Source organism: Hypomesus nipponensis, chromosome 12, assembly GCF_054491055.1.
Source record: "Hypomesus nipponensis isolate SF chromosome 12, ASM5449105v1, whole genome shotgun sequence".
Taxonomy (NCBI): domain Eukaryota; kingdom Metazoa; phylum Chordata; class Actinopteri; order Osmeriformes; family Osmeridae; genus Hypomesus; species Hypomesus nipponensis.
Genome location: NC_140372.1, coordinates 13,464,110 through 13,476,479, shown reverse-complemented (window position 1 = coordinate 13,476,479; position 12,370 = coordinate 13,464,110). Strand labels below are relative to the sequence as shown.

The 12,370-nt window shown below is 52.4% G+C and overlaps 1 protein-coding gene across 1 annotated transcript in view; it reads left to right on the top strand.

The window, feature by feature from the left end:
- Positions 1-9,914, top strand: part of nhsb (Nance-Horan syndrome b (congenital cataracts and dental anomalies)) — a 30,458-nt gene extending 20,544 nt beyond the window's left edge. The window contains 15 exon segments of the mRNA XM_084668610.1: positions 1,434-1,586; positions 2,053-2,186; positions 2,458-2,505; positions 2,637-2,681; positions 2,799-2,841; positions 3,075-3,139; positions 3,605-3,791; positions 4,327-4,458; positions 4,550-5,103; positions 5,106-5,736; positions 5,836-5,987; positions 6,300-7,341; positions 7,344-8,075; positions 8,320-8,443; positions 8,582-9,914. Coding sequence (XP_084524736.1) covers positions 1,434-1,586; positions 2,053-2,186; positions 2,458-2,505; positions 2,637-2,681; positions 2,799-2,841; positions 3,075-3,139; positions 3,605-3,791; positions 4,327-4,458; positions 4,550-5,103; positions 5,106-5,736; positions 5,836-5,987; positions 6,300-7,341; positions 7,344-8,075; positions 8,320-8,443; positions 8,582-9,245 — 4,706 coding nt within the window. The 3' untranslated portion in view covers positions 9,246-9,914.
- The last annotated feature ends 2,456 nt before the right edge of the window (positions 9,915-12,370 follow it).

Below are 12,370 nucleotides of genomic sequence, written 5' to 3'. Positions count from 1 at the left end.
GGTTGGGGAGGGTGGTGCTGGCTCTGGATAGAAGTTCATCAAATACTGTAGCTCTCTTAAATCCATGTTACTGGCTAAAGGACTTCAGAGTCAAATAAGTGGCCAGGCTAAATGCATTGTTATGGTACCCTACCTCCTTTCTCTCCTTCACTAGTCCCCTCTTCGTGACTGGGCAGTGTCGATGGTAACTGTGCCACGTGCTGCCTCTGACCTACCCCGCCACATGTGCGTAGCATCGGTGGCTTGATCATGTGTCGTGGAAACCTATGCTCATCGTGTGTTTTGAGTCTTTTCTCACAATCCGTTCTGATGATGCTGTCCTGTACTGCATTAGTGTCATTTTACAGTCAGAATGTGTTAAGTGAGGGATGCCGACTAATGGAGGATGACTGTTCGAATGAATTAACCGAGTACCTGTGTACTCAGAGTGGATGGGATGGCCGAGGTTGCCAGGTTACAGATAAAAGGTGGAGTGGGGGGGGGGGGGGGGGGGAATAAGGAAACGTTGAATGAGAATGATGATGATAATGACCAGATGTTGTTTAATAGACGAGTGGATTCTACAGAAAGGACAGAACATGAAAGGCTTCTATCTCTCTCTTTTTATCTCGGTCAACCTCTCTCACCCATGCACACTCACTCTAACTGTGTGTCTGGGTCTCATTCACACACACTCCGCTCCCTTCCCCTCTCTCTCTCTCTCTCTCTAAAAAGGCCCAGGCTTCCACTGAATCTCTTTAGTGTGTGATGCTGATCTTAACTGTGAGACAAATGTATTGGTATTTCGTCGTTTTTTGTTGCCATTTTATCAGTGTGTCTGTGTGTGTGTGTGTGTGTTTGTGCTAGAAGAATACTACTTTGTAAAAGACTGAAGAGAAGTGAGGGAGTTCTGTCTGATTGCAGCAGCAGAGACGATAGGGCTTTACTGACACCTGTTGGTCAAAACAAGTACTGCTTCCCTCTCAGTGTTTCAACCCCCTGTTCCACTGCAGACAACTGAGAGGTGGGATGTTATTCCAGGCTATATGTTTAATCTCTCACTCGATCCAGGGGGTGTTATGGTGTGATTCATCCCTCCTGTTCTGCAGTGTTCCTCTGGCGAGATAGAGTGAGTAGAGTAGAGACTGGTGTGCTGGTCTAAGGTGAAGTCTAAACCATGGCCTGGATTCTTTGTCAGAATTTGATCTTGAGGTAGACCAAGAAGAACGATTTTATATCACGATAGTATTGTAATGCTAACTTCCTCCTTCTCTCTCCTCTGCCCATCCTCCTCTCCTCTTTGCCCTCGCCTTTCCTCTCCTCCACCTGCTACCCCCTTGTCTCCTTTCTTTTCCTCTACTCTGCCTTCCTTCCCGTCCCTTCCTCCCCCCTCCTCTCCTCCTCCTTCACCTCCCTCCCTCCTCCCCCCTCCTTTCCCCTCTCGTCACCCTCAGCGGTGTCTAACCTGGAAGTGGAGAGTAAGATAACGTCTCACTACCAAGCGCCATGGCACCAGCAGCAGAACGTCTTCCACCCCTGCACCCGGCCACCGTGCCTGGAGGAGCTGCACACACATGCCAGACTCAGCCTCCGCGCCCTGCACATAGGTACACACACACCTGCACACACACCTACACACATGGAGGTACACACACACCTACACACACACCTGCACACACACCTACACACATGGAGGTACACACACACCTACACACATGGAGGTACACACAAACCTACACACACACCTGCACACACACCTACACACATGGAGGTACACACAAACCTACACACACACCTGCACACACACCTACACACATGGAGGTACACACAAACCTACACACACACCTGCACACATGGAGGTACACACACACACACACACACACATGGAGGTACGCACACACCTACACACATGGAGTACTAACACACACACACACACACACAGACGCACACACACACACACACACAGAGGTACACACTTCACTTGCACACAGGGTCCTAACAACACCCACACACCCACATCCTATCTTCAGCCCTGCTAGTACCAACCTGTGTGTGTGTGTGTGTGTATTCCAGATCAGCAGCAGCGACAGCGGTCGACCAGCAGAGAGCGCCGAGTCACCATCTCCATCTCTGTGGCTCCGCCTCCTTTACCCACCTTCCCCTCCCCACGGAGGAGACACGAGCAGAGGAGCCGGCACGCTCATGCGGTGAGCACACACACACACACTATATACAACACACACACTATATATAGATATATATATAGATATATATAGATATATATAGATATATATAGAAACACCTCAAACACACACTGTATACACGCACACACCCTATATATATCACACGCATACGCCACATACATGCGACACACACTAGTAAAGATGTAGTAGACTGAGCACAGTTATGAATCCTGTTGGTTGGGGAATGTGTGTGTGTGTGTGTGTGTGCGTATGGGTGCGTGTGTGTACCCTGTAGCAGCAGCAGGAGAAAGCAGAGAGAGAGGCAGACTTCCAGCCCAGGAAGGTATGGACATCACACTGCTCCATTTCAATGGTCATTATGAGAGTGTGGCCATTTCTGATGTGGTTACAAATCTCTCACCTCTCTCTCTCTCTCCCCCTCCTCTCTCTCTCTCTCTCTCTCTCTCTGTCCAGGAGAGGATAACGAGAGAGACAGAAATACAAACGATACAAAGAAAGGTAAACTGTTTTCTGGAAATAGAATTAGACTGTTTGACGACATCCATTGCGTGAAGAACCCCCGTATCTGGACGTCTGATGGTGTTTTGAGTTGTCGTTTGTTTGTGTGTGTCTCAGGAGAGACCAGGGAGAGATGCAGACTTCCAGACCTTACAGAGAAAGGTGAATATTTGATCTATCTGTCATATGTGTGCAGCACACCTACGTACAGCGATGGTACCTTCCCAGAAAACATTGTGTCCAACACAGCCTTCCATCTACTCCATTTTGTTGTTGAATTTGCATTTGACACTCATTTTGATTTTTCCATTGATCAACCCCTGTTTTTTTTGTTTATGTGTGTGTTTGTGTACGTGCGTATGTGTTTTTGTGTACCTGTGTATGTGTGTGTTTAATTTAAGAGTGCTCACTCCCCCTCTCCCTTTGAGTGTTGGCTGTTCTTCCACTGGAGCAGAAAGGTATTCGATTATTCAAACCTCCTGGTCTATCACTGCACTAACCAACCTCCTGGTTACAGTAACACCTGGTCGATTACTTTACTAACCAGCCTATTGGTTAATACTTTGTCCAACCATCAGGCTACGACACTAAACCCCCCAGTTTCCTTTCTGCTCTTATAGCTTCTAAACTTGTACAAACATCTCAGTTTTCGTCATCATCATCATCCCAGTCACCATATTCCTCATCTTCTCCATGTCTCTCCCCTCTGGTCACTCCACCCTCCGGTTCTGTCTAGTTCTGTGTAAAATCCTAGTGAGGCCATGGTGTAATCTTATACTTACAATCTCTCACACCTCTCTCTCTCTCTTTCTCTCTCTCTTTCTCTCTGTCCTGTCTTCTCTCCATTCTCTATCGCTCTCTCTCTGCCTGCCCCCACTCTACATTTCTCTTTTTTTCTTGTTCCTCCTCTCTCTCTCCCCCAGTCTACCTCTGCCTCAGAGCCAGACACTGAGGTCCCTGAGGGCCGCAGGAACAAGTGTGTTGCTGCTAACCCTGCCTCCATGACGGCCCATCAGCAGACCGCATGGTCCAAGGCCACGTCCCCGGAGGACAGGCAGAAAACGGACCCTCAACTGTTGTCCTCCTGCATCATCCCCATAAACGTCACCGGTACACACACTGCCCAGAGCATACTAGAACTACACGCTGCCCAGAACATACTAGAATTACACACTGCCCAGAACATACTAGAATTACACACTGCCCAGAACATACTAGAATTACACACTGCCCAGAACATACTAGAATTACACACTGCCCAGAGCATACTAGAACTATACACTGCCCAGAACATACTAGAACTACACGCTGCCCAGAACACTGTACAACTACACACTTTAGAACACTGTAAAACTACATACTTAGAACATACAAGAATTACACACTTTTGAACACTAGAATTCTGACGTAACTCGCTTTTCAAACATTCCAGAACAGTACATACTAGTTGACATTGAGAACGAGTTGAAATCTAAAACCCTCTAGAAGTTCACACCCTGGACAATTCTAGACCTACACGCTCCACAACTGGCAGTATATGGAAGCCAGTGGAATGGACTCGACGTAGTGTAGCAGTAGTTCAGAGTAGAACAAGTGATTAGACGTTCTCTGACGGTTCCTCCTATGCATGTTCCTGGGCTCACAGGCATGGGATTCGACCGCGAGGCGAGTGCGCGCTGCTCTCTGGTCCACTCCCAGTCCGTGCTGCAGAGGAGGAGGAAGTTGAGGAGGAGGAAGACCATAACCGGCATCCCCCGACGAGTCCAGCACGACATGGGTAACACACACACACACACACACTCGCAAATACCCCTCCCCCAACGCACACACACGCACCCTAACCCCTGTCTCCGGGCGTGCGTCCGCAGATTCCGACGAGTCTCCCGTGGCGAGGGAGCGGACGCTGATCGTGCACGCCAACCCTCACCTCTCGCTGTGCCAGGAGGAGGAGCTGAGCCTCAGCGGGCACCGCCTCCACACCCGCGACTCCGGCTGCCAGACCGACGACTTCCTCATTGCCGCCGCCGCCCCTTCCCGCCGGCGAATCAGGGCCCAGCGGGGCCAGGGGATCCCCGCCTCCTTGTCCCACTCCACGGGCAACATCCTGTCCCTGCCGGACCACTCGGAAGCGCTGTACGCCTCCTCGGCCTCCGGGGGGCGCCTGCGCTCTCGCAGTCTCCCGAGGGAGGGGGGCCGCCTCAGGGACGAGGTGGACAGCGACGAGGACGAGGACGACGACGAGGACGACGAGGACGATGACGACGAGGAGCTGTCGCCGTACGAAGCGGAGGACTTCCTGCCCGGGTCGGGCCAGAGGATGATGATGATGATGAAGGACGAGGAGGAGAGCACGGACGACCAGGCCATGCCCGAGCTGCAGCTGGGCAGCCTGAAGCGGTCCCAGAGAGGGGGAGGGGGAGGAGGGGGGAGGGGGGAGGGGGAGGAGGAGGGGGGAGTCCGGAGCACGGCTGGATGGAGCGAGGGCGCTCCCGGCTGCCTCGTAAAGCCGACATGGGCAGCTGCGAGGTGTCGTCGTCCTCGGACACCTTCTCCAGTCCCATCCACTCGCTGTCCACCACCGGGGGGCTCGGTGGTGGAGTCGACCACAAGGAGGACCACCAATCATCGAGCGGCAACTGGAGTGGCTCCTCCTCCACCTGCCCATCCCAGACATCCGAGACCATCCCCCCTCCGTCTTCCCCGCCCCTCACGGGCTCCTCCCATTGCGACTCGGAGCTTTCGCTCAACGCCGCGCCGCACGCCATCGACGAGCTGACGGGCTTCATCATCGACCCCTCCTACCAGGATCGCCCTCAGTGCCAGGGTCAGAGGTCAAGCTCCTTCACCTCCTCCGCGACGGACCAGCTGGATGACGCTGGGGTCAGTACTGCTAGCGAGGGTGAGTGGGCCTACCCTCCGGACCAGCCTGACCAGGACCAGGACCAGGCAGGGGCTCAGGACTACAGCCCCAAACGTGGACTGGAGGAGCATGGGAGCAGGGGCTTGAGGTCTGGGGCCTACCCCTCCACCTACCAGGGCTTCTCTGATCCACATAGTCTGAGACAGACGGAGACAGAGCCTCATCCACACACTCTCCTCTCCTCCTCCTCCCACTCCGGGCAGGGCTACATGGCCTATCTGTGTGACTATCCAGCTCTAGGCTCTGACTGTGGCCAGGGGCAGGGAGGGGGTTGCAGAGGGGGCACTATGACCCTGGGGAGACCCTGCCGGCCGCTGAGAAAGGCTAAGGCCAAGCCTCCACCTCCCAGGAGAAGCTCCTCCCTGAAGGAGAGCAGTGGTGCCAGCGTTGACCCGGAGATAACCGTGAGGGACTCAGAAACAGGACCTGGGCCAGACCCAGATCCAGACCATGACCAAGACCAAGACCAAGGCCAAGGCCAAGGCCAAGGCCAAGGCCAAGGCCAAGACCAAAATCAAGACCAAGGTCAAGACCAAGACCAAGACCAAAATCAAGACCAAGACCAAGACCACAACCTAAGACAGAGCCAGTGTCAGAGCCAGAGCCAGGAACAGGATCAAAATCGAGATCATGGACAGGACCAGGGTCAAGACCAGGGCCAGAGTGAAGACCAGGACCAGGCCCAGGCCCTGAACCAGGCCCGGGACCAAGACCAGGACCAGGACCAGGACCAACCAAAGATAGGTAGTGAAGAGAACCTAAGCTTGTCTTCCTGCGATGGGCAGCTGGAACTTGAACTAAGGGGGGGCCCAGGGCAGTTGGACCCATCAGGGTTGGTGACACAGCCTCTGGGAGCCTGGGGGGTTGGTGTGGACCTAACGGAGCCCACCTCCTTCGGCTCCACAGACACCCATTCCTTCAAGGACGAAGGGGCCGTTCAGTCTGACTATGCCAACCTATGGCTGCACAGTGACCTCAAATCCCCCGCCCCCTATCCCCCCCTCTCCACCTCCAGCCCTGGCACCACCATCATCGAGTGTCTGCGATCTCCGGAGAGCCCCTGTTCCGCCCCCCCTCCTCCGCCCCCTCAGGCCTCTCCCCTCCTCCCGCCAGGGGAGGCAGACTACAGACTGGGCTCTCCCGAGAAGCTGGCCGGCCTGGCCTCACCCTCCAGTGGCTACTCCAGCCAATCAGAGACGCCCACGTCGTCATTCCCCGCCGCCTTCTTCCCCTGCCCCGTGTCGCCCACCAGCGGGAAGAGGAAGCCCAAAGTGCCCGAGAGGAAGTCCTCCCTGGCCTCGCTGCAGCGTGAGCCCGCCCCTTCCTGTCGGACAGAAGCGGACTTCCCCCCGCCTCCCTCCCAGTTGGATTTGAGCGCGCTCCACAGCCACGGACATGGCCACTCCTACGCGAGGCACACCCTGTCCCACAGGACGCACCTTCACACGCTGCACCACCACAAGCAGAGGGCAGTGGCTATGGCGGCCGCCGCTGCCGAAGCGAGGGCTGCGGGTTCAACCATGCACGCCGAGGGTTCTGGCTCCGCCTCCATCCCGCTGGCGATAGGCCCCTCCCTCCTGGCAGCCATCACACCCTCAGCGCTTCGATCCGTCCAGCTGAGGTCCGTTGGTGGTCAGAGCCTTAAGAACAGTAGCGGGCCGGAAATGGAGAACACCGCCACCAGACCCAAATGTCCCGGCATGGCCACCGTAGCCCCCACCCTGTCTGTCAACACCAGGCCTCTCCCCCTCGGAGACCGCCTCCTCAGAGACCAGCTCCTCAGCCTGACCCTCACTACTCCTCCCCCGAGCACCTCCCCCCTCCTCCCCCCCGCCAGCACCCAGATGGCCCCCCTCCTTACGAGAGCCTGCGTCTGCGACAGGACCGCTATGGACCCGGAACATTCTGGGCCATGACGGCCTTCAGAACCCGCGTGGACTCCCCTGAGGACCCTCCCCATCGCCCCCCGCCGCACCCACCACACCCCTCCCCTGTAGACATGCACATCACACACTCCCACACACACCCGCCAGAGTTCAGGGTGCTGGGAGAACGCATGTTCTCCCCTGAGGAAGAGGACGACGAGGACGAAGAAGAGGAGGAGGAAGAGCCGCAGAGGGAGACCCTACAGACCTCCAGAACGATGAGCTCCAGGACAGGGGTGATGATGGAGCCCCGTGCCCCACCAGGGTATGTCCTGACTGGGGAGAGGCAACGTGGGCCTGGGGGCTGGGGTGTTCCTGGAGGGACGGACTCAGGACCTTGTCACAGTCCAGACAAAGTGCCTGCAGGGAGGACATACATATCGCACCCTTACTTAATCAACAATGCACTGGGAGGACGAAGAGCTGGAGGAGGAGCAGGGGAGGAAGAGGAGGAGGAGGAGGAAGAAGAAGGTCCTAGCAGGAGCGCTCCTAACCAAGATGGCCGAGAGGACTCCACCACCCCTGATACAGAAGGATATTTTAGCAAAGGTCAGACAACATAAACTTGTCCATTTTGTTACAATAACTGACGGTATGACAATAACTGTTTATATTGTATCCATATTATCTGTGGAAGTAGTCTTGTAAAAGGGAGTTGGTATACTTCCAAACTCTATATTGTTATATACAGTATATGGCCCCATAAGCCCTTGGTAAGCAGTGTCAAACTGACTAGAAAGCTTCCAATATCCATAATGATGCAATTGGTCTCTGTTTTCCTTCCCCACCCCAGACTCCACCCCCAGTGACAACTCACTCTCTCCCCTGACTGATGACATTAAAACCGACGATGACATTGTCTTCACGTCGCCCAATAAAATGCGTACAACGGAGGACTTGTTTGCCATGATCCACAGGTATCTATCAATCTACCTATCCGTATATTGACTGTATATCGGCTTTATATTTCCTAATCTTAATCTCAGTCAAATAGTTCTTTCCCCTACAGTCTCTCATCCGATGTCCTATCTCTGAAAACCTGTCTCCTGTCCCAGGTCCAAGAGAAAGGTCTTAGGCAGGAAGGATTCCGGTGAACTGGGTTCCAAGAACCGCTTGTGTCCTCCAGCGCCGCCCGTCCCCATAACAGCTGCCCCTGCACCAGCCATGGCCACGGCACCGGCCGCTCCTCTGAGCACCCCAACCGCCCCCGCAACCGCCGCCGCTCTCCCCGCCGGCGCCCAGCGAGCCCCAGTCCCTATATACCGCTGCGCCAAGAAGTCCAGCACCTCCAACGAGGAGTTCAAGCTGCTCCTCCTCAAGAAGGGCAGCAGGACTGACTCGAGCTACCGCATGTCCGCCATCGAGATCCTAAAGAGCCCCATAGCCCCAAAGAACATCGGCGACACCCTCGCGGAGGGAGGGGCCAGGCTTGGGGCTGGCGAGGAGCTCCCCTCCCCCCTCCAAGACCTACCCTCGGTCCCCGACCAGCTCCTGCCCCCACCCGGCCTCTTCCCCCCACGGCCCACTGCTGAGAGCTTCACCACCAAGACCCTCCCCATGTCGGCGGCCTCGCGGCAGGGCAGGTCGAGGATCCCCCCGGCGGCCAATAGCAGCCGCTACAGCGCGAGATCCCGCCTCTACACAGCCCCCATGCAGGCCATCTCAGAGGGAGAGACCGAGAACTCCGACGGCAGTCCCCACGATGACCGGTCGTCCTAGTGTTCGGATGGAACCTGACCTCCTACTGCCCCAAAACAATCGTATGCAATCCTGTCAAATAGAGGCTTGGGTCAGGGAGTCAGGGGTTCCAGCTGGAGGACCTTGTTGTTTTACATCCAGGGTCGAAACGTCATTTTGTTCAGATGAACTCATTAGACTTCTTATTGTGACTGGGCACTCTTCTCTTTTTATACTATCCAGATAGGGAGTGGAAGTTAAAGAAAGGGGGATGTAAGACCTGTGTGTGTGGGTGTGTGGGTGTCTGTGTGTGTGTGTGTGTATGTGTGTGTGTGTGGGTGTGAGTGTGTGTGTGTATCGGAGCAAATGGAATATCCACTGTTATTTCTACTTCCTGCTTCAGTAAGGAGACTGGTATGCCAGCAGAGGAGGGTCTTTCAGAAGTCCCCTACACCCCGTGAACACATGATCTTGGCTGCATGTTGAGAAGCTGTAGTGTTGAGGTGCTGTTGGACTATTGATCAGTAATTATTATGGTGTATCTGTGGTGTATGTAGCTGTAGCAGAGCTGGTTTGAGGACTAGTGCGATGGCCCTAACCCAAGACCTGAAGATACACACAGGCCCCACAAGCTTATGTCTAGGCTTTAGCTTAGCAAGTTAGCAAAAACCTTTGTCAGCGAGTCCAGTAACTGGGTTATGTTTCTTATGATGTGCCGTCTGCCAGGAAGGGGAGTAGGGGGGGTAGTGGGGGGGGGGGGGGGGTCAGGGCTTGTGTACGTCTAAGATCGGCTAACTTTAGACAATCTAACAGTGGCCTTCCTCTAATCCAGTTGCTATGTGGCAGGGTAGCTTGTGCTCTAGGCTTAGCATACTAGGCTAGCAGGATGAGTAGCTAGCATACTAGGCTTGCCAGCATATCAGGCTAGCAGACTAGGTAGTTGGCACACTTATCTAGCACACAAGCCTTTGCAAGTGCACTAGGATAGTAAACTGGGTAGCTAGCAAACTAGGCTAACACAGGCACTATAGGGCAAAGACTGATCGAAAACAGTCTTCTGGAGGTTGACAAGGATGGGTTTGCAAAACCAACTTCTTTGCACTTGATAACAACTCTTTAAGAATAGTCCTTGAGGGGTGAAAAAATCTTATAATTAAATTGTACATATATATATTTGTATTGTATATAAAGCTATATGAAGAGACATGCTGACACTTTTTGTAGGACTCCGACTCAACCTGCACTGATCTGACTGCCCCGACAGGTGTGAGCCACGTCCTTTTAAAGGGCCTGTTTCCAGCAGCTCCAACCATATCCCTGTACACTCAGACCAGTGGGGACAGAAGATGAGGCTGCAGCAGCCTATTGAGATCCAGCCAGTGAGTCCTACAGTGCTGTTCAATGACAAGGTTGCAGATTAAGGACTGGTCCGCAACCAAGGTGCTCAGCACGTTGACACATGATCCCCTTGACTACCTGAAGACAGCCCATAGTTTGGTCACATACTGCTGTCAGCTTATTTACAACTCTGAAATGGTCCTTCAGTTCAATGTTTTATTCAAGGATTGAATCTATAGAAATGTTTCAGAAGTGAAACATAAAAATATATATATTATAATTTTAAAAAGTGAAATCGTTCCACTGGCTAGGTATGGCATGATGTGTCCAAAGTGGTGTCACCACTGCCACCAACACAACGACAACATTATATGACGCTGTATTCTATGAATACCACAGCAACCCCAACCTTGCTGTTCCTTGTAAATCTGATGTAAAAATGTAGACAATAATTAACTACAACCGCTTGATACTCAGAGAATACGATCTGCAGGACTGACACTGTGTACGCTTGGAGAATGGAGAAGGGGGGCGTAAAAGCTGTGAACTAACTAGAATCTACACTTTTATCCTCACCATCCTTGCTGCCAAGCACCCTCCGTGTTCCTCTTTTATGTTTTCATCGATCGCATGCAATAACTAAGAAAAAAGAAAAAGACACCATATCATTGTTTACTCTACCGAGGGACATGCCTGTTTGCTGTTCTGCCACCCCCAGAAAAAGAAGAAATCGTATTTATCGTTTCGTTTTTTTTTATTTATCTGTAATTACTGTTAAATGAATCAATAGATGTAAAAAAAGAAGACAAAAAAAAATGTTTGACTGATTCTGTTTTGTATCGATGTGACCACCTGCTGGTGTTTAACTCGTACTGTAAATGAAGTTACTGGACAATCACAGTGGGGTCTGGGAACTGGCTCAAACACACAAATACTGGGTACTTGAGGTGCGCTTGATTTAACTCTAAGGTCGAGACTGTTCCATTAGTCTAATCACAGTACTGTTTCAACGAAATCAGGATCACCCTGAATATTTGACTGTATTTGTGAGTGGCGTTTGACCCACCTGAGGTGAAGATATGACAGCAGATATCAGACGGCTGTGGTCAAAGACCGGGGGTGTTGTTTGATGTGGTTTGTTCAGTAATCTGGCTCCTGTAATTCGTTCACCTATCTGAGGCTGTAGGTTTTGGCTCGGCAGGTTGAAGCAAATATTTATGTTGGTAACATCGGTTCAAATACTGTCCAGGTGGTTTGAGAATGTAGCTAGGTATGAAGCTGGTTGGTGTTATGGGTTTGGATGACTTGGAAGTGGACATCATTGACATAAGAAAGATCATAGCGAGAGGAGCTTACTGTAAATTGACCTACATATCAGATGAACCTTCACATGTCCACGTGACTGGAAGAGAGTGGCCGGTGCAGCACAGTTTTGTGTTTTCTGATCACCTGATCAGGGTGTTTAGCCTGCTGTTAGCCCTGTAGGTACCAAGGCTGGGGTCGAATCAGTTTCTAAATGAAACCACTTAGAATTTATACCAAAAAAAGAACCAAAATATTAGTTTGGCAAGTCATATAATTTGCTTTTGTGCAACAGTGGGAAGAAAAAGATGTTTGCGTTGTTTTGCATTTCAAATGAATATGAATTTAAAAGGAAAGTGACCCCAGCCTTTTTACGCTGCCAGTGGGAACATGTTGATATCGTTTGACTCTGGTCTGAGTTGGCAACACCAACACAGCCAACTAGGTCTATATGCACCCCTTTCTGTGTCTAATGTGACCCAGCTCCTCGATTGTGTTGTAAAGAACATATTTTTAAACCACAGGGT